This window comes from Myotis nattereri (assembly GCF_964212035.1).
Source record: "Myotis nattereri genome assembly, chromosome: 1".
NCBI classification, from domain to species: Eukaryota; Metazoa; Chordata; class Mammalia; order Chiroptera; family Vespertilionidae; genus Myotis; species Myotis nattereri.
The window spans coordinates 57,800,783-57,822,360 of NC_138075.1; the positions used below are offsets into that span (position 1 = coordinate 57,800,783).

The 21,578-nt window shown below is 49.3% G+C and overlaps 1 protein-coding gene across 1 annotated transcript in view; it reads left to right on the plus strand.

Moving 5' to 3' along the window:
* Window positions 1-21,578, plus strand: part of MYO5C (myosin VC) — a gene marked incomplete at its 5' end in the record, with an annotated part of 90,189 nt that overhangs the window by 15,540 nt on the left and 53,071 nt on the right. The window contains 8 exons of the mRNA XM_081090252.1: window positions 437-581; window positions 3,355-3,511; window positions 5,353-5,496; window positions 6,982-7,063; window positions 8,351-8,458; window positions 14,472-14,578; window positions 15,661-15,926; window positions 19,670-19,751. Coding sequence (XP_080946378.1) covers window positions 437-581; window positions 3,355-3,511; window positions 5,353-5,496; window positions 6,982-7,063; window positions 8,351-8,458; window positions 14,472-14,578; window positions 15,661-15,926; window positions 19,670-19,751 — 1,091 coding nt within the window. The remainder of the gene's footprint in view (window positions 1-436; window positions 582-3,354; window positions 3,512-5,352; window positions 5,497-6,981; window positions 7,064-8,350; window positions 8,459-14,471; window positions 14,579-15,660; window positions 15,927-19,669; window positions 19,752-21,578) is intronic.

Consider the following 21,578-nt stretch of genomic DNA (forward strand, 5'->3'; position numbering starts at 1 on the left):
TAGTGCCACCTAAACATGTGCCCACATTTCCACCTCAGCGGCACAGGCATCTGATCTTAGGGAGTCTGTTATAAAAAGAAGTGTCTGGGCGGGGAGAATTTTCAACAAGAGCTAAGGTTGGACTACCAAGAAAAATATATGTGGATGAAGCTTGTGTTGGAGTTTGCCAATGGAGGTGATGAATTTATTACTTATTTGGGGCAATGACGTAATCATCATATTTCCATTGGGAATTGCCAAAGCCTCTCAGTGTTAGGACAGTCTCATCTGTCACCTCATCAGTCCCCCTTAGAGTAGCCCAGACTGGGGGTGGCATCGGCAGGGAACTGATTCAGAGCGCTGAGCGGCCTGCCCAGAGTCACACAGAAGGTTTTGTAAGTGGCAGAGCTGGGGTGACAGTAAGAACCCCATCACTGTGTCTAACGTCTCTTCTCAGGAATCATTTTGGTGGCCATGAATCCTTACAAGCAGTTGCCCATCTACGGAGATGCCATCATCCATGCCTACAGTGGGCAGAACATGGGCGACATGGACCCGCACATCTTTGCGGTGGCAGAAGAGGCGTACAAGCAGATGGCCAGGTAGCCTCCTGCGGGGCGGGCTTGCTCTGGCTCTCCTGATGCTCCTGCATTTGCTGGGTCCTCGCTGGGGAGGGAGACATCAGGCTTGGTCTCATTAGACGTCACCATCAGACCGGAGGGGCACTGGTAGAGCAGACTGCGTGTACCAAGTAGCAAATGACTCTCAGCGCGTACCTGACCTGGGTTTTGTTCCTTCTGGGTGATCAAAAGTTGTTCCTACAAACACGGGACTAGCAGGTGCCTCTCTTGCAGTGTGCTGGGTTGGAGGCATACGTATTCTCCGCTGTGAGACGTGGAAGCTTTCTGACCCACCCAGGGCAGCAGAGCCCACTGGTAGATGGACACAGGTTCCAGTGTAGATTTGGGTTTTATCCTAATTTTTGCCGCTTGTTTCTGTATGGCCTTGTGGAGTTCTTGCTTTGCTGGCAAACATTTATTAAAAGCCTCCTGTGGCCCTGACCGGTTTGGCTCAGTGGATAGAGCGTCGACCTGCGGACTGGGGGGTCCCGGGTTCGATTCCGGCCAAGGGCATGTGCCTTGGTTGCGGGCATGGCCCCAGTGGGGGGTGTGCAGGAGGCGGCTGATCGATGTTTCTCTCTCATCGGTGTTTCTAACTCTCTATTCCCTCTCCCTTCTTCTCTGTGGGAGGTCAATAAAATACATTTTAAAAAATTTAAAAAAATTAAAAATAAAATAAAAGCCTCCTGTGAACCCATGACCACACACACATTCCTGTACATCATCCTTGTACCCTCAGGGTGGCCATGATGGAGATGCCTGGGCAGTAAACAGATTCCAGAGCCACCGCGCAAGGTCACCCAGCATGTATGAGGCTGGGATTGGCACTCAGATGTTTTTACTCCATATGTAATTTCTTTTTCCCATAACCAGGCTCTTTTGGCTTCAATATCCTCGTCTGTAATGTATGAAGAATAAAACATCACCTTATTTTTGTAGATCCTTTCACATTTGCAAAACAACTTTCACAGTAATCTTTGAGTCTTCCAACACTCCAGTGAAGTCAGCTGAGCTACCATCATTGCCCTCATTTCACAGATGAAAACCTGAAGTGAGTGGCCTGGTCCTGCTCATTATTTACCATGTAACCTTGGGCCCAGGGCCTGGTCCCCCTCAGCGCCAGGGTCCTCACCTGTGAGCTGGGTGCACCCATTCTAAGCTCCACTGCTTGTCATCAGGAAAAGATAATGGCGGCTTAAACATGTGTGGTTCTCTCCTGGGCAGGCAGGGCTAACACAGGACCTCTACCAATCAGCAGGGACCTGGTACCTTGCAGTCCCCCACCCTGGGGTGGCACTTGTCATCGGGGCCAAGCTGATACTTTTAAAATAAAATAAAAATGTTTTTATTGATTTCAGCGAGAGAGAGAGAGAGTGAGGGAGAGGGATAGAGAGGTAGAAACATTGATGAGAAACATCGATCAGCTGCCTCTGGGGGTCGAGCCTGCAACCCGGGCATGTATGCTGACCAGGAATCACACCAGCGACCTCTTGGTTCATGGGTTGATGCTCAACCACTGAGCCACACCGACTGGATCCAAGCTGATACTTAGCCATTTCCTGCACATGCTAGGTGACAGAGTCCCAGGGAAGGCTGTGCCCCTCCAGGTGAAGGAGACTTTCCAGAGCCTGTGGGTCGCGACCCCTTTGGGGATCGAACAGCCCTTTCACAGGGGTCGCCTAAGACCATTGGAAAACACATATATAATTATATATTGTTTTTGTGATTAATCACTATGCTTTATTATGTTCAATTTGTAACAATGAAAATACATCCTGCATATCAGATATTTACATGACGATTCATAACAGTAGCAACATTACAGTTATGAAGTAGCAACGAAAATAATTTTATGGTTGGGGGTCACCACAACATGAGGGACTGTATTAAAGGGTCGCGGCATTAGGAAGGTTGAGAACCACTGCATTCGGGGATGCCTGTGTGACCAGCCCCAGTAGGAACTCTGGGCACTGGGTCTGATGCGCTTCCCGGGTAGACAGCATTTCCGCGGGTTGTCACAGTACACTGTGGGAAGCATTAAGTGTGTCCTGTGGACTCCACTGGGAGAGGACTCCTGGAAGTTGACGCCTGGCTTCCTCTGGTCGTGGCCCCATGTGTCTCTTCCCTTTGCTGAGTTACTTTATATCCTTTTGGTGCAATAGATCTTAGCCGGGCCTACGACTGCATGCTGAGTCCTGTGGGTCCTCCTAGTGGACCACTGAACCTGGGATTGGTCTTGGGGGCCCTTAGCACAGGAGGCATAGGACACAAAATTGTGTCTTCAGCATGGTCCCATAGGAAGAAAGACTGGGAGGAAATTCTCTGGAATGCTGGAAACAGGTACGTTAGAGCAGAGATTTTCAACCTGTTTCATCTCACAACACATCAACTAATTACTAAAATTCTGATGCACACCAAAAAATTTAATTTTGCTGATCTGACAAGAAGGTAGGTAGGATTTCAATTCATTCGCGCTGGACAGCGTTGTTGTGTTGGCTGTTGTCATTTTCTTATTTGACAACCTAAGGGAGAAGAGGTCAGTGCCCCTGACTGAATCGTCAGGTAGTGCATGTTTCACAAATCCTTGTGGGAAAAACATGGTGCCTGCCGCCAGCACGCGGGCTGAAAAGCGCTGCTTTGGAGTGATGAAACAGTGTCCCTTCCAGCTGGTCTGCGTTGTTCTTAGTGAGTAGATATTGCTTTTTTAATAAGAAGGAATGAACATGTTAAAAATCCTTTCATTTGTTTGCTTTAGAAACAATAAAAATCAGTCAATAATTGTGAGCGGGGAGTCAGGTGCTGGGAAGACGGTGTCTGCTCGCTATGCCATGAGGTACTTTGCCACCGTCAGCAAGTCGAACAGTAATGCCCACGTGGAGGACAAGGTGCTGGCATCTAACCCCATCACCGAGGTGTGTGCCCCGGGTGGGTGGGGGCGGGCTGGGAGGCAGGGGCGTGTGGTGAGGGAGAGGCGGGCTGGACTGTGTGTGTGCTGTCCTGACTAACCATAGTTCCCTCCCTGAAAAGACCTGACTAACCGAAGTGCCATGCTTCTATGTCTCTGTCCAACCCCAGAGGGAAGGTGAGGGTGGGTGGGAAGAGATTAACCAAAGAATTTATATGCATAAATGCATAACCCATGGACACAGACACTAATGTGGTAAAGGCCTGGGATGGGGTGGGGTTGTTCAACAATAAAGATAAGTTAATAATGATGATGATGATGATGATGATGATGATAAAGATCAAAGAAGTGCTGCCTCTGAGGCTCCGCCCCCTGTCTGCTGGGCTAGAAATTCTACCAGCAGCTTTCAGGAGCCCCCTGTTTACATTTACATCCCAGGTAAGTGTCCTCAACCACAGACACCAGTGCACAGAGGCCAGCTGAGTTCTGCAGCCAGCGGCACCAACTGTCCTGAACTGAGTGTTAGATATGCAGGCCTTGTATTGTGAGCTATTGTTAAACCCATGGGAGCTTGGAATCAATCGTGGTGGGAGTATCCACACCTTAAAAATCAGCACATGCCACGTAGCAAGGCTCTTTCTCTTTCCTACAGTGGATTCATCAGCATGATATCGATGGTCACATGTGGGCAAGGCTAGCGGTGATACCAGCCAGGGCTGAGGACACTACCCTCTCAGAAGAAGGGGTATCTGAAAGGCTCGGGGCAGGGCCCAAAGTTGGGCTCTGGCTGCCTTGCAAAGTGGGAAGAGGATTGATTTGGGTTTATTTGGAAGTGGAGCAAGTAATTAAGAACATTAGATTTCTAGACCTCTCCTCTCTACTTTCTCCTCAATGAATATGTATGAGACACCTATGTTGTGTAAGCCACTGTGCCAGGTAATATGGGACGTAATGGAAAAGAATAAGACCCAGTCCCCAAGTTTTAAGGCTCCTCTAATATGAGCATATTTTCAATTTAAATAAAAACATAAATCACAGTCCAAGGTAGCAATAGAAGAGTCAAGAGGCCCTGCCCAGTTAAGTGCCCAGTGGGTGATTTTATGGTTATTTGTTCAGAGTTGGCCTTGCCCACCAGCCTATGAGCTCCATGAAGGCAGGACCAGGTCTATTGGGTTCACCTTTGCCTCCCGAGCACGTGGCCCATGGCAGGGGCTCGGTGAATACACGTCGTAATGAAGTGTGGTGACCAGGGCAGGAAGCACGGTATATGTGCCTAAGAAGGGCACTTCTAGACAAAGGTGCTCAGGAAGGGAGATGGGCAGAAGGGACGGAATTCAGGGATAGAAGTAAAAAAGCTGAAATCGTGCTCAGAGTGTGGGGGGCGGGGGCATGGGAGAAGGCAGTTTTTCGGTTAAGGGAAGTGGTAAGGGCTAAGGATAGAAACAAAGGTTGAATGAAGGATGTGGACTTTTAATTGAGCATTTATACTATGTGGGGCATGGTGAGGCGAGGCACTCTATTATCTCATTTTCCCTCCAGTTCTGTAGGGTGCTTATTTTCCCCATATTACAAAGAGAGATGAAGTAACATTTCTAGCATCACACGGATAGTAAAAGGGAACCTGGGGGCCTGAAGCATCAGAGCCTGCACTCTTGCTATTCTGCTCAGCGTCTCCCAGAGATTGAGGAGAGCGCTTTCCCCCTCGCCAATCTCCCTCTGCTAATACCGCCCCCCCCCCCCCCCCCCCCGCATGCAGGATTGGATTTTACTAACCCTGCTCCGATAATGTTAATGCAGAGATCTTTTTGATGTGGTGTGGTTATTTCAAGAGAGTTCTATGATTTTCAGGCTGTTGGAAATGCCAAGACCACCCGCAATGACAACAGCAGTCGGTTTGGGAAATACACAGAAATCAGTTTTGATGAGAGAAATCAAATTATAGGAGCCAACATGAGAACTTACCTGCTGGAGAAATCCAGAGTTGTCTTTCAAGTAAGGATAAAAATATTCGTTAAATTTTCCTTTTCCCAACTTTTTAAGTATTGTTTCCTATACTCATATACTCATTCATATACTCATTAGACAGCCTACATTGTTCTGTGACTTGACTAGAGTCACTTCATTTACAGTTTGTTTGGTTTCTTCTGTTCTTAAAAACATTTTTTAAATTTTTATTAAGCTTATTTGGGTAACACTGGTTAATAACATCATGTAAATGTCGAGTGTACAACATGATAATACGACATCTTTATACTATACTGTGTGCTCATTACCTGAAGTCTAGTCTCTTCTGTCACCATACATTTGACCCCACCCTCCTTTCTCTCAGGTAAGTACTGCGCCAAACTGGCCAGGGCCACTTGTTGCTTTTTGTTTTATATCCCACATAGGGTTGAAGTCATATTGTTCTTACCTTTTTTTCATCAGACTTGTTTCAGTTATAATACCCTCCAGATCCATCCATATTGTCACAAATGGCAATATTTCGTCCTTTTTTATGAGTAGTATTCCATTGTATATATGCACTACATCTTGTTTATCCAGTCTTCCATTGAAGGACATTTAGGTTGTTTCCGTATCTTGACTGTTGTGAATAATGCTGCGATGCACTTAGGGGTACATATATCTTCTTTTTATTTTTTAAGAGTAGTTTATTGATTTTTAGAGAGAGAGAAATGGAGAAAAGAGAAACTATGTGAGAGCATAACTTCAATCAGCAGCTTCCTGCATGGCCCCCTACTGGGGCAACCCCCAGAGACTAGACCAGAGGTCCTCAAACTACGGCCCACAGGCCACATGCAAATACAAATATTGTATTTGTTCCCGTTTTGTTTTTTTACTTCAAAATAAGATATGTGCAGTGTGCATAGGAATTTGTTCATAGTTTTTTTTTAAACTATAGTCTGGCCCTCCAATGGTCTGAGGGACAGTGAACTGGCCCCCTGTTTAAAAAGTTTGAGGATCCCTGGACTAGACTTTAGGTAAGGAGTGTCGGCCTGTCTTGGGTTTGATTCCCAGTCAAGGGCATGTATCTGGGTTGCAGGTTCCATCCTCTGCTTCAGTCAGGGTGCATGCAGGAGCCAATCAATGTGTCTCTCTCTCACATTGATGTTTTTCTCTCTCTCTCTCTGCCCCCTCCTTACCCTCTTACTCTCTCTAAAAATCAGTGGAAAATATATCCTTGGGTGAGAATTAACCAAAAAATTTTAAAAATAACATTTTCTCTGGGGTCATTATTTGGAGGGCCATCAGAGCCACCAGTTCTCTGTCTGTAAGAGGCAGGGCCGGCCTATGGGCCAGCAGAGGGAGCAGGGTGGGTCCCAGCATGGCTGACGCGGCAGAAACCGAGGATAGGTGCCTGCGCCCCCAGAACAGAACTGTCAATCCAGATCAGCCATCTAAGACCCTCTGGTAGAAACCTCACATTTTCACTTATAAAGGATTGGTGTAATTTGGGGTCTTTTCCTTCTTTTACAGTCAGAAAATGAACGAAATTACCACATTTTCTATCAGCTTTGTGCATCTGCACAGCAGTCGGAATTTAAACATCTTAAATTGGGTACGTGATGGATGGTATGTGGAAGAGTCTCTCTTTTATGTAGGGGTTTAAATTCTAGGTTAACTTCTTCTTACGGTAACATCACTTCAAAAATATATTCTGTCCAAAGATACAAGTTCCTTGGGTTTTGGTGTGGAATGGATGCCTCTAAGGAGATAGATAAGGGCTAGAGGGTAGGGTGGGCCCACGGAGAGGGGAGCCCTTCAACCCCAGGCTTCTTTTCAAGGTCATGGGGATTGTGTCATCCAGCTAGAGCAGTGGTTCTCAACCTGTGGGTCGCGACCCCTTTGGGGATCAAACGACCCTTGCACAGGGGTCGCCTAAGACCATTGGAAAACACATATATAATTACATATTTTTTTGTAATTAATCACTATGCTTTAATTATTTTCAATTTGTAACAATGAAAATACATCCTGCATATCAGATATTTACATTACGATTCATAACAGTAGCAAAATTACAGTTATGAAATAGCAACGAAAATAATTTTATGGTTGGGGGTCACCACAACATGAGGAACTGTATTAAAGGGTCGCGGCATTAGGAAGGTTGGGAACCACTGGGCTAGAGCCACGTGGATAAGGCCTCCTGACAACTAGAACTTATGTTCTAGGTCTCCAAACTTTTCTTTTTATCTGAACTCCTTGGTCATTTTTCTAATGTGTATGACATATTTGTTCCTTCTAAGTTAGAGTACATTTATCATAATTTGAACTTCCTTGATGACTAAAGGTCACCATTTAGGAAGTCGTAATGAAGTCACACGAAGATACACTATCCATGCTTTGTACTCTAAACAGACTGTGAATAGCTAATGTGGAAGAAGGGTAGCCTACTATCCAAATATCAGATGCACAGGAGGTCATGATCTTGTTTGTGGTGATGTTTATCAGGGTACACATATATCAAAACGCATTAAAGTGTACATCTAAAATGTGTGTGGTTCATTGTACATTTAATAAACCTCACTAAAAAATGTATGTGACACCGACATTTGTACAGAAGTTTGACACAGAAAGCTGTATAATAAAATTGTTAGGTGTGGAATCAAAAACCATGAGTGCTGGCGGCAGCCTGTGTTTGAATTCTTGACCCGCCAACCGTGCGGGACCCTGAGGAAGTGACTTCTCTCTTTAGAGCCTCAGCTTCTGTAGGTAGAATTCTCAGGAATAAATGGAATAATGTGTGTAGAACGCTTACTACAGCTTAGTAAGAACTTCCCTTTTTGATAAGCTTGCATGTCCAAGTCTTTAAGCTACGGGTGTAACAATCTTGTGATTTCAGGGAGTGCGGAAGAATTCAATTACACGAGGATGGGTGGCAACACCGTCATTGAGGGGGTGAGTGACAGTGCTGGCATGGAGGAGACGCGGAAGACCTTCACACTGCTGGGTAAGGGAGACCTCCTATCCACGGTGTGGCCATTTCCTCTTTTAAACAAACTTAAGAAGTTTAGAAGCAAGGGTGTCCAGCATGCATGTGTTCAGAATATTCCTAATAAATCCTAATTTTAGAATGAGCCTCTCAGAACGTAAAGGCCAGATGATCAAGACTGTGTCTTTCCCGGAAAAGACGGAGCCCCCAGCTTCTTTGTTCTCTGCCTCGCAGTTGCTGGGAGGGCTGTGGCCCTGTGGGTGCTCCGAAGCGCTTCTGGGCTGACCAGGGAGTAGCCTGGCAAAAAAGCTTCTGTTCAGTGTGAGACCAGAGCCAGCTCAGCAGGTGACGGGCGTGGCTGGCAGAATGCCAGGACTACAAAGGAGTCTGCATGCTTCACTTTCCATATGCCTGTTGTTCAAGACCATATTCTCTTCTGACTGCCTGTGCATTGGCTACTAGACCTCACAGTCTAGTACTTAATTATCTGTTGTCATGTATTTTCTTTTTAAAAAAATTCTTACCCAAGGATATGCTTATTAATTTTAGACAAAGGGGAAAGGAGGGGTGGGGGCATGGAGGGAGGGAAGGAGAGAGTGGGAGAGAGAGAGAGAAGCATCCATGTGAGAAGCATCCACACCAGTTGTTTGCCTTCTGTATGTGCCCCAACCAGAAACTGAACCCAAAACCTAGGTATGTGCCCTGACCAGAACTTGCAGCCTTTAGGTGTATGGGATGATGCTCAACCCACTGAGCCACACTGGCCAGGGCGTGCTCCAGTTTTTCATGTGTCATAACATAGGTCCTTGACCTCGTGCAGGTCCATTATTATCTCTGGGCATCAGTTTCCCATCTGTAACCTGGAAGAATAATGACAATATTTAGTTGTTCCAATTATCTGTTGCTGTTCCCCAAATATTAGTGGCTTACAATGACAGTTTATCTCTTGTGATTCTGGGTGGGCTGGGCTTAACTGGGCACGTCTCACGTAGGATTGTCATGTGATGGTGGCAGGGCCTGGATCCTCTGTGAGCCGGGGCAGCTGCAACCACGGGGGGCTGGGCGGCGTCTGTCTCTCCACATGGACGTCCCAGCTGCTGGTCTCACAGTGAAGGGACCGCACGTGTGTGGCCACCTTCTCCCAGAGCCGGTTCCAACAAGTTCAGGTGGACTCTGCAGGGCTTTTTATGAACTATCCTCAGAGGTAATGTGGTCTCACTACTGCCACATGCTAATGCTCACAGCCAGCCATAGGCCAGCTGAGACCAGGACTCGTGGAGGGAGCCACGCAGGCACGAACGCTAGGAGGGGGCACTGGGGCCATTGGAGTAGCCACCACAGTAGCTGTGAATGATGTTGTGAGATGAAGAGATCATGTTTAAAATGGTTTATGAACTGTGCCATGCTGTACCAGAGGTCAGTACACATTTAATGAAAGGATGACCTCACTGCATGAATCACTAAAAATATCCTAGACCAAAGGTCGGCAGATGGCATCCCATTTTTGTAAATACAGTTTTTATTGGGACCCAGACACACTCATTGGTGTAAGTATGGTCTGTGGCTATTTTCACGCTATGGTGGCCGGTGAGTAATGGTGACATCAGCGGCACTGCCTGCAAAGCCGACCAAGAAAACAGTGGCTGACCCTTGACCTAGATGAGAGTTTTCTTGCAATATGGGGAAAGACCCAGGGAGTTCATGAAGCCATCTAGCTTCACCCTGTGTGTCCAAACACGGAAGTCCCCTGACCACCCAGGGCCAGGCAGAGGGGAATGTGATTGACTCTAGAGGTCCAGTCACTGGATTCGTGCGTGGGACCAGATGACTCCGTAACTTCAGGATGGCCGTCATCCTGTGACCCTGCAGCCAAGGAGATCATGCTGTGAATTGGTTTCATGGTCTCTAAACTGATGTCCAACACAGTAGCCACCAGCCACAAGTACTTTAATTAAAGTGAAATGAAATTGAGACCCTCTGCTTCACTGGGTGTGTTTCAGCTGCTCGTAACACGTGTGGCCGTAGCTCCTGAGCTGCACAGCACAGAGACGTCATGTCGGAGAGCTCTGTCTCCTAGCAAGGTGAACACTGCACCTTCTTTATACTGCCCGTCCCACTGGCTCTGTTCTCCTACCCGTGCCGCAGTGTTATCTGTCTTAGGCGGAGCCCTCCTCCAGGGCAGGTTGCCTAACTGGACTCTTACGCAGGCTTATAACGCACTCGGGCACGTCACCCTCCTTTCAATGTGCTTGCTAGTGGCTGGTCGGTTTGTCCGTGTCTGTGTTCTGTTACGGAAGCAGTAGAGAGAAGCGGGCACGGTTAGCCGTGAGGCCATCTCGTTCAGTTCACACGCTGCTTCACACCAGGCCCGGGAAGCGGGCCTCTGGAGCCCGCGCGTCCTCTTTGCCTGGCCTGGGTCGCCGAAGCACCTCCACGTTACGCACACCGGGTAAAGCTAAGACGGCTTCACAAACCCCGCAGCCTTTTCACACACTGCAGTGGTCTGTTTAGATCGGACATACCCGGGCTGACTGTGGGCAAGTGTCCTCGCCCTCCTGCGCCTTAGTTTCCCGTCTGTACAATGGGAATAATCCGAGTACTTGCTTCATAGAGTTGTTGTAAGCATTAGAGAGGTGACCGTGCCCGAGGGACACAGGGTTCCACCACGTCCCCTTCCCACCCGGCTCCTGAGGCACCTCCGCCAGCCGGGCAGCTGCGAAGGTGCCCCCTGAGGAAGCAGAGGTGGTGCGTGTTGATCATAAGCTCCTTCCTTTGTTCGCCTCCGACTCATTGAACCCCGTCCTTTGAGCCTCGTCTGGCCGGTTAGAGCTCCCACAGAGAACACCCTGGACACAGTCAGACCCGGCCAGGACTCGGGCCCTGGGAACCAGACCATTGTGCTTCGCACTGAAATCTAACTCAGGCCGGCGGAGCGGGTAGGGCTTCAGGGGCAAGAGGGGCAGTGGGCACCCAGTGCAGCAGCAGAGCTGTTTGCTGCACCTTTCCGCTCAGGCCCAGGGGTGTTACTGGAGCCAGAAAGGAGGGTTGGGAAAGTCAGTGCTGGACCAGGAGCAGTGACCTTATGTCAGTTGGCAACGTAGTCAACTTGGGACGATGTTATCAGAAAAGAGACGAGCGAGCAGATCAGCCCCTCTCTCCTCCTCTCTGACCTCCTCCCCACAGCCCCCACTGGTCAAACCCAACCAGAGGCCAGAGGACGTGACCGCCCATGCTGTGGTCCGCCCAGGTCAGCCCCCTGGGGCAAGCGAAATACATCCAGCACCCCACCAGAGAAATAATTCAGGCAGCTTGTGAACAAGAAAGAAAAATGCACATTAAAGATAAAGCAAGTAGGGGGAGAAACTAAGATGGCGGCATAGATAAACACCGGGAAATAGTCGCCTCCCACAACAATTGAGAAATATCCCAAAGGACGGAGCAAACACCGCCCAGAACAACAGGAAGGCTGGCTGAGTGTAATTTCTACAACTAGAAGAAAAGAAAAGCACGCTGAGAGCCAAGGGAGCTGCGGAGGCTGAGTGCAGAGGTACGGCGGCGGCTCGCGCGCGGAAAGGGGGTGGCACCTGAGGACGCGGCTGTCTTTTTGAATCACAAGCTCCCGACTGCTCTGAACTCCGGTTCCGGGAAGTCTCTGGGGACCCAGGTCTCATACGGGGAGAGGCTGGTCTGTCAGGCGGCAGCGGGCGAACTTGAGGGTGGATTTCCCTCAGAGGTGCTTGCAGCCGTTACCGGGACACTGAGACACCCGACTCCGGGCGCAGAGAATCAGCCATAGCTTCTTTCTCCGCCTTTTGACTCCCTGAGACCCCGCCCCACCCAGGCTGTGGCAGAGGCTTTTGCATATGAATGTACCTAACTACAGCCCAGCCAAGCAGACCCGGAACTTCCAAGAGAAGGCCCAAGGCCCCGCAGCGGCTTGCATTGCTTCACAGCTGAGCCTCTTCGTGGCCCGGCTGTGAGGCCTCAGGCAGGGGCTGAATTAGCACCTCCTTAGAACCAGGAGCCACTGTACCCAGTGGTCAGAGGGGGTCCATTCTCCCATTTCAGACACAGCTGCTTCCCACAGCCAATTGGACTGGAGGTCAATTCCTCCCAGTGATCCTACAACAACCAAGGCACCAAGAGTGCACCAAGAGTGTCCACCCCAGGTAACTGGGGAGGCTGAGCCACTAGGCCCTACAGGACACCTGGTGCGCAGGGCCACTCTTATCAACACAGGGAAGCAGCCAAAATGTGGAGACAAAGAAACAGGTCACAATTGGCAGAAACGGAGGAGGGCAGACGACTGGATATAGAGTTCAAGGCCACGTTTATAAGGTTTGTCAAGAATTTTATGGAAACCGCCGATAAATTTAATGAATCCCTCAAGGAGTATAGTGAGACCATGGAGGACATGAAAAAGGACCAACTAGAAATTAAGCATACACTGACTGAAATAAAGAATAATTTACAGAGCTCCAACAGCAGACAAGAGGATCCCAAGAATCAAGTCAAAGATTTGAAATACAAAGAAACAAAAAATACCCAACCGAAAAAGAAAAAAGAAAAGAGATTCAAAAAATATGAAGATAGTGTAAGGAACCTCTGGGACAACTTCAAGCGTACCAACATCAGAATTATAGGGGTACCAGAAGGAGAGAGAGGGCAAGATATTGAAAACCTTTTTGAAGAAATAATGACAGAAAACTTCCCCCACCTGGTGAAAGAAATGGACTTACAAGTCCAGGAAGCGCAGAGAACCCCAAACAAAAGGAATCCAAAGAGGACCACACCAAGACACATCATAATTAAAATGCCAAGAGCAAAAGATAAAGAGAGAATCTTAAAAGCAGCAAGAGAAAGACAGTCAGTTACCTACAAGGGAGTACCCATCCGACTGTCAGCTGATTTCTCAACAGAAACCATGCAGGCCAGAAGAGAGTGGCAAGAAATATTCAAAGAGATGAATAGCAAGAACCTGCAACCAAGATTACTTTATCCAGCAAAGCTATCATTCAGAATGGAAGGTCAGATAAAGAGCTTCACGGATAAGAAAAAGCTAAAGGAGTTCATCACCACCAAACCAGCATTATATGAAATGCTGAAAGGTATTCTTTAAGAAGAGGAAGAAGAAAAAGGAACTCTTACCATTTGCCACAGCATCGATGGAACTGGAGAGCGGATAAATACCACAAGATCTCACTTATTTGTGGAATACAATGAACAACATAAACTGATGAACAAGGACTGATCCAGAGAAGGAGAGGCTTTGATTGGACTGTCGGGCCTTGGAGGGAAGGTAGGGGAGGGTGGGGGCAAGGGGGAAGGATCAACCAAAGGACTTATATGCAAGCATATAGGCCTAACCAATGGACACGGACAACGGGGGGGTGAGGGGATGAGCGGGGGGGGGGGGGGGTAGAGGGTACACATATGTAATATCTTAATCAATAAAAAAATATTAAAAAAAAAAAAGATAAAGCAAGTACATCACAGAATAAACAAGAGCCGATTCTCCCGGGCACCTGGGTATTAATTTGTGTGGGACTTCCAGCAGCCTCGGCTGAGGGGGACCTAGCGGGTTGCAGAGTTCACACTGTGTGTTTGCACAAGTCCAACTGGGGAGAAGAGTGAGCCAGGTTCACCTGGGGTCCACTTCATGCTCCCTGTCCAGCTCTTGGCACCAGTGGTCCTAGAGCAGTGATGGCGAACCTATGACACGCGTGTCAGAGGTGACATGCAAACTCATTTTTTTGGTTGATTTTTCTTTGTTAAATGGCATTTAAATATATGAAATAAATATCAAAAATATAAGTCTTTGTTTTACTATGGTTGCAAATATCAAAAAATTTCTATATGTGACACGGCCCCAGAGTTAAGTTAGGGTTTTTCAAAATGCTGACACGCCAAGCTCAAAAGGTTCGCCATCACTGTCCTAGAGGATCTTAAAGGAATCCAGGTGTTCGCTTCCTAGTGGCTAAGGAAGAGAAGAAGTGCAATATTCCTAATTTGGGAACATTTTTGTCTTCAGGTTTCCAGGAGGATTTTCAGATGGATGTTTTTAAGATCCTGGCAGCCATCCTGCACCTGGGCAACGTGCAGATCACAGCAGTGGGCAACGAGAGGTCTGCAGTCAGTGTAAGCGGCTTGCTTGTTCCACCCTGCCTGTGTTTGGAGGGTCATCGGTAGAACATCTCAGGCTTCCCCTGCTTTTGCTTTTTAGCACCAGGCACGTTGGACCAACTGGGGAGGCCAGCTTAATAGGAAGAGGAAAGCAAGGGTTCCCATGGGTTGTCTTCAAAGAGTAAAGCTTATTTCTCTTGCAACAGAAGAAGAGGGGGAAGTGCATTTTCTATGTATTTTTCTTTTATTCAACAAATTTGACTAGCACTGCTATGTGCCAGGCACTGTTGTAGGCTCTGGAGAAACAGCAGTGACCAACACAAAGCAAGGTGCCCCTCGAGGAGCTTTTAATCAGAGGAGAGGAGACACTATAAACAGTCACAGTCTCTGGCAGCTGCTGATGGCTGTTCAAAAGGAAAATAAGGCAGAGTAGGGTAGAGAGGAGCAGGGCCTTCAGAAAATTTCTCTGTGAAAGGCCGCCTCACACCCCAATCCTCCTCCTTCCTTTCCGACACGGCAGCAGTGGGCAGAGGCCTGCACACAAGGACGTGAACTCTGCCTGTGTCTGGGGCAAGGAGTGTAATTTCAGAAATAGCAAAAAAAGTCAGTATATCCAAAGAGGAGTGAGTGAAAGGAGGGGTGGAAGGTGAGGCTGGAAAATGGGGGGCTGAGGGGTACAGGTTATGTAGGGCCTGAAGGGCACGGGACAGTTGTAAGCAGAAAGGACACCTCCTACCTCTTACCGTGTAAGTTCTGTGACAGGTTGCTTTATTAATGGACACTAAGTTTATGTGTGTGTCTTCTGTGACAAATATGAGTGATGGTTGGTAGGGGGCCTGTGTTTAGTTATTCTCATGAATGTCTACACGAAGAAGAAAAGAGCCCTGGTAAAAAGCACACCTACGCATGCAGATAGCAGCAGGCTCCTGCCAGGGGCAAGATGCAGGCTCCTGCCGCTGGGCCCTCCCGCTTCACGCCCAGGCCTGGCCGTGTCTCTGAGTCCTGGCCTTTCTCACACCAGCTCGTCCTCCTCTCATGCAGGCTAAGTGGGGGGCAGGGGCTGACGGCCCTGATGGGGCCCGTGTTTGTTTTCAAAGGCGGATGACAGTCACCTGCAGGTGTTCTGCGAGCTCCTGGGCCTGGAGCGTGGCAGCGTCGCTCAGTGGCTGTGCAATCGCAAAATCATCACGACCTCGGAGACGGTGGTGAAGCCCATGACCAGGCCCCAGGCCGCCAACGCCAGGGACGCGCTGGCCAAGAAGGTCTATGCTCACCTGTTTGACTTCATTGTGGAGAGAATTAACCAAGCGTTGCAGTTTTCAGGCAAGCAGCACACTTTTATTGGTGTTTTGGACATTTATGGGTAAGAGCCTGTCTTTCCCCGTTTGAATGTCGAATGCCCGTTATCCTTAGATCGGTCGGTTCTGGCTTCTCCTCTGTGTTTCCTGTGATCAGGGAGGTGGTGTCCTCGGTTTTTGCACATATGGGTGTTAAGTCCAGTCTCCTGGGCGACAGTGTCTTATTTAGTGTGTTAGTAAATGCTAAGTTAACAACGGCCCCTCGAGAGCTCACCGTGGCCCGCGACCATGCCGGGTGGTTTCCATGTGCTGCTCACCTACCCTCACTCAGCCCTGAGACTCTCCCCTCTTAGGGTGGAGCAGCGAGGCTGCGAGGCTGGGGGAGGACCCAGCACCGTGGGAGGCCCTGGCCCACTTCTGTCTCCTGATAGAGACCCCGTGAGGTGTGGACCCCATGTCCCTTTCCCGTTTCACTGGGAATGACGTCCCGGAGGTCCTGCCCTTGCCCAGGCCCACAGGCCAGAGGAGGACTCAAACCAAGGCCTCTCGCCAAGCTGCCTCCCAAACCTACATCCTCATCCTTTCCCGTATAATGCGGGTATTGCATTTGCCCCAGCCCTTACCCAGGAGTCCCCCCGTTGGAGTTCTGTTCTTCTCTTTGCCCCATCATGCTTTCCTAAATCCTAGTCCAGACCCCCATGAACGATGCTCACAGACACCCAGAGGGCGTGTGCGGCCAGGCCCGTGTGGAGGTGGGCGCGAGGGGCCATCACATTCCGGCTTTATTTGTTGGCACCTAGCCTTCCATGCCCAAGCCCTCCCCTTCCAGACCAACCCTGGCTTCTCTCTGGGGCACCACGAAAGCAGCTTGTCCCACGAAAGGCACCACAGTGCTCCGCCCAGACTGGGAGCTGTCAGTCCCCCAGGGCTGTGAAAAGCAGCCCAGCCCACTCCCACCCCATGCAGAGGGGAGAGTCGGGTCTGGGCCTCCCCACCTGGGGAAGGGCGGGCAGTGCGGCACACTGACCCCAGGTAAAGAGGGTGCCTCAAGGGAGTCACTTTGTTTAACTTAGACTCAACTAATGCAGTGACTACCAATTAATAGTACATGTCAACCGTTATAAAATACTGAGACATTGTGGGGATCTCTAGTAAATTATTTACCTTTCCTTGTGCTAAAAAAGGTATGTGAGCAGCCGATAAGGATGTAAGTAGACTTGTAAAACAATAGTCTCTTTGTGGTAGAAATAGGTGATTGTTGTACTATTCTCTGTTGTTTTCTGTGTTTTTAAAAATGCCTTAAAAATAAATAGGCCTTTATTATAAGAATATATTATTTCATTCATCCAACAAATAGCTATACAAATATCTATGTGCCAGGCCCCGTGTTGGGTGTGATCGGTGAACAACATAGACACATGGCCCCTGCCCTTTTGGGATGTAAATTTTAGTGGAGTGGGCAGGTAGGTAATTAGGTGGGGATGGTTCTTTGAAAGGAATGCGTGGGAGGTTAGCTGGGGATGGGGAGAGAGGAGGCAGCTGAGTGCGAGGAGCAGTAAGTGAGAAGAATGGCATGTAGCCCAGAGTCAGATCCAGGAATATGAATGTTTTGGCTAAATGTGCAAACCTGAGACAGGAATAATTATAAATTCACAAGGACTTCTTAGAGTATGTGTTAAATTTTAACTTTAAAATTAAATTCCTCTTCAAAAAGTATAAAAGTAACATGCTTGCGGCCACCCCTCCAAAATGGTACCCCTCCAAGAGAATAAGCACCCCTTTTTAAGTAACAATGCTATTGCCTAGGCGAGTCCTTTCATGCCTTCTCCAGGATGCTCATGTCTAGTGATGCCTGTTCCGTGCGCACCCTGAAACTTTGGAGAGACCTGAGCTCAGTTTGGCCTAGAAATGAGGCAGCCTCATAAGCAGTGCTCCCTCACTCAGAGCCTTTAAAGATGAAGCTGTGAGCTCGGAGGTGCAGCTGGGAACAACTTGAGGGCTTGGGGTCCCCCGGCCAGTGGTGTCTGTGTTCTCCGGCCCCAGAGCTGTGAAGGCCTGGGCTGGGAGGCCAGACCCCTGGGAGTGCGCACTGCAGTGTACCGGGCGTGTGGCCCCGAGAAAGCCACAGAGCCTCTCCGAACCTCAGCTTCTGCATCTGTAGAATGGGGCCTCTGTCGCAGGGTATGATGAAGATCAAACAGAAGAATTGGTAAAGATATCCTTAGAACCATCAGCATCGTTCAAATGTGAAGTGTTGTCATCGCCAGTGAGCTTCTGGCCTTTTAAGTCATAGGTTTAGTTCTTTCCGTTGGGTTGTGAACTTTAGCTCTGGGGAAGGTGGGCCAGAGGGCAGGGAAATAATCACTGATGAGTGACATTCCGTTCCTGCCCCAGAAAGCCCTGCCTCTGGCCTTGGCCGTGCGCTGTGGAGCACAGTGAGGCCCTTTTGACCCTTCCCAACCAGCCCTGGCCTGTCCGCAGTGTCCAGCCTCAGCACCTCCCCCGCCGCCCACCCTCCCGCCCAGTGCATGTGGAATGGGGCTGTGTGGGTTCAGCTTCTGCTCCGAGTCAGCCTGGAGCTGTTTAGAGAAACAGCCCAGGAAGTCTAAACTGAGCCAAGCTGGCTGTCGAGTGACACTCCCAGGGGATCCATGTTGGCAATGGCAGGACCCCGGGGGATAGAGAAGTGAAGAACCACAGCTTTGGAGGCACCAAGAGCTGGCGTCAAATTGCATGTCTGGCACATTTGCTGGCTGCCTTCTCCGCGATGGTCACCGTCTCCTCTGACCCTCACGTGTGACCGTGGGGTCGCTGTAGCCCTCCAGCTGGGGTGGTGTTCAGCGGAAGTGATGTGTATCTATGCTGATGCCTAAGCACCGGGGAACTTCCTCCTGGCAGAAGCGTTCCCCTGGCCGGGTGGGGAATTTCATGCATGAGTTTTGTTCAGCCAATAACATGGGATAATTCACATAAACGTCCAGATTTCTCGCTTTTCTGGAGAATCAGGTGATCTAGCATCCTGACCTGCATTCATCCATGGCCACAGCTGGCGGGAGCTGAGTACCTGGTAGCAGCTGCCCCGTAGGATAATCCTGTTTGCCACGGCCCCGCACAGCTTACTGGCCGCTCTCCGGCCTGCTTCCCCTCCCCTCTCTGTCACCTGCCCACCTCCTGCCAGCCCACAAGTGGGCAACTTCAGGGCAGTGCCAGCGACAGCGCTGAAAGTCTGAGGATGGAGGCAGGGCATGTCTGTCGCAGACCTGCTGGGGCCTGCTGGGATATAGTATTAAATGAACTTGCCCTTTTCTTCCAAGACCTGGGAAAGCACCCTGGTGGAGGCAGAACTGTGCTGCCTCTCCCTCCAACTGGCAGCGAGCAGGGAGTAGGAAAGAGCATTGCTTTTTTACCGAAAGCGTCAGTGTTCTAGCCCGGCAGGCTCACAGCAGTCTGACATCGCTGTGTGACCTCAGGCAAGTTTCCGAACCTCTCGGAGCCTTATTTCCTCATCTACAAAGTGATGATAACAGTACGGCTGTGAATGAAATGATACATGATATTGTTAGGGGCCTGATTTAGTGCCTGCCTCAGAGTGGGTGTTTTGTACATACCATTCCTTCTGAGGCAACCTGGGAAAAGCTGATTTATGCTGTAGATTGACTGTCAAGCATTCAGGTATAGTTAAAACTTTCAGAAAGCACAGCTAACTTTTCAGCTATGAACTTTGTCCAAAAAATACTGACCAATAAATGATGTATATGTCCTCCAAGTTACATTTTAACTTTACATTTACATTTTAACTGCATTTCAGCTTTGAAACCTTTGATGTGAACAGCTTCGAACAGTTTTGCATCAATTACGCTAATGAAAAACTGCAACAGCAGTTTAACCTGGTAGGTGACTTTTCTCCCTTCTTGAAACTCATTCTTGGCGCTGAGCGCAGGGAATCAGGAAGGAGGCAAACCAGGCTTCTTCCCTCTGCGAGTTGTGATTAGCAAAGGAGCCGCACGCGGCGTCCCTGCACCACCTTGTGGCCGTGTCTGAAATCACACCTTCCCACCTTCCTATTTTATCTTTCTGGAGCCACCTGCCTGCTCTTCAGTTCCAGTTCCTCATCTGTCTTTCTCGGGTACAGACCCCGATGAGCAGCCAGACCAAGGGGTTTGTTAGCTTCCTGAAGGCCCCGTCCTTGCAAGACGCTGCATCTTTGCACCTGCTGCTCTGCTGTCACCCGCCTGCTGTTCCCGTCCTTTCCCCACCCTCCATCTTCACCTGGTGAACTCTCCTGCTTGTCTTTTGAAAGTCGTCTTCTCCCACACAACCCTGAAGAAAAGACAGAATGACATCCTGGAGAGCACGGACTTTTGCCCAAACTGAACTGGTTTGAGTCTCAGCTCTCCCACCTGCTTCCTCTGGGACCCCGGGCTCTCTGAGACTCAGTTTCCTCACTTAAAAAATGGTTCGGTAGCACCCACCTAATGTTGTTGAGAAGACCTAATGTTGAATCATATTCAGTAAGTGTTTCTTTTTTTTCCTTTTCCTTACCCCAGGATTAATCCACGTGTAAGCATTCCATGTTATCCTATTGAAAATTTCTATTAGCATTCTCAAGGATACCTGTGTTTTGCATTTAATGACCACAGCCAAGCTGTATTCCAAGTAGATATGCAGTATAACTAAAATATAAATCTGCAGATCTTCCCTCTCCCCAACACAACTTAAAATAATGCATATGCAAGACACCTCCTAGAAATAGCATAGCAGAGGCTGCAACTGTGTTTCCTCCTCTTCTTCTCCACCTCCTTTCTTTCGAGTCCTCTGTCAATGTGCAGAGCCTCCTGGGAGGGGTAATGCCTTAAAATGTCAGCACTGAAGCCCTAGTGAGGACTGTCTCCTAGCTCCTGTCCCATGAATCTGGCTGCTGCTGGGCCCCCGCACCGGGTGGCCTCAGGCAGCTCAGCAGTGACAGAGGGAACCCACCGCCTTCCCCTCTTGGCCTCTGTACCCTCCTGCTTATTTTTGTGGTTAAACCACTATCATTGACACAGTGTCCTGGCCTAATGCTTGTCCTAACTGTGGCTCTTGGTCATCTTCCTCCCCCAGAGTCCTCCAGGCCACCTCCCGAGTGTCCGGCCACAGCAGAACTGAGTCCTGACGGGCCTCTCTGCCCCCACCCCAAGCTGAACTACTAGGTCTCATCCTGACCCTCTCTCACTCATCCCTCCCCTTCCTGGGTCCTCACTGCCCCTAGGAAAGGCCACATGGGGGCTTGCACCCACCCACCCTCATCCTACTGTGCTTTCCCATCGCCCCCCTTCGCTGCTGTGCTCTCTCTCTGGCTGGTTCTCAACCACCTACTGCGCTTCAGAGCTGCTCCCACGGGATGCTTCTGTGGGAGGCTCTCTCCTCACAGCCCCTACCCCTGCCGCCTGCAGCCAGGAAAAGCCTGAGCCAGGCTCTGGGAAGCCCCCTGGTACCCTCACAAGTAGTGAACGAAGCTCTGCTAGTGGCTGGCTCCTCACACTGGCCCACAGCCAGCATTCTCGGCAGGCTGGCTCCATCCTGGAGAGCAGCAGCGCGAGAGCAGGGAGGCCCCGGGACCACCCTGAGTGCCATCGGTGCTGAAGGTGATGGGATGTGAGCACCCACCCAGACTGGGTCGGGGAGTGAAGTCTAAACCTGCAATAGGAATGCAGTGGCATTGGTCATGGATAAGGGGT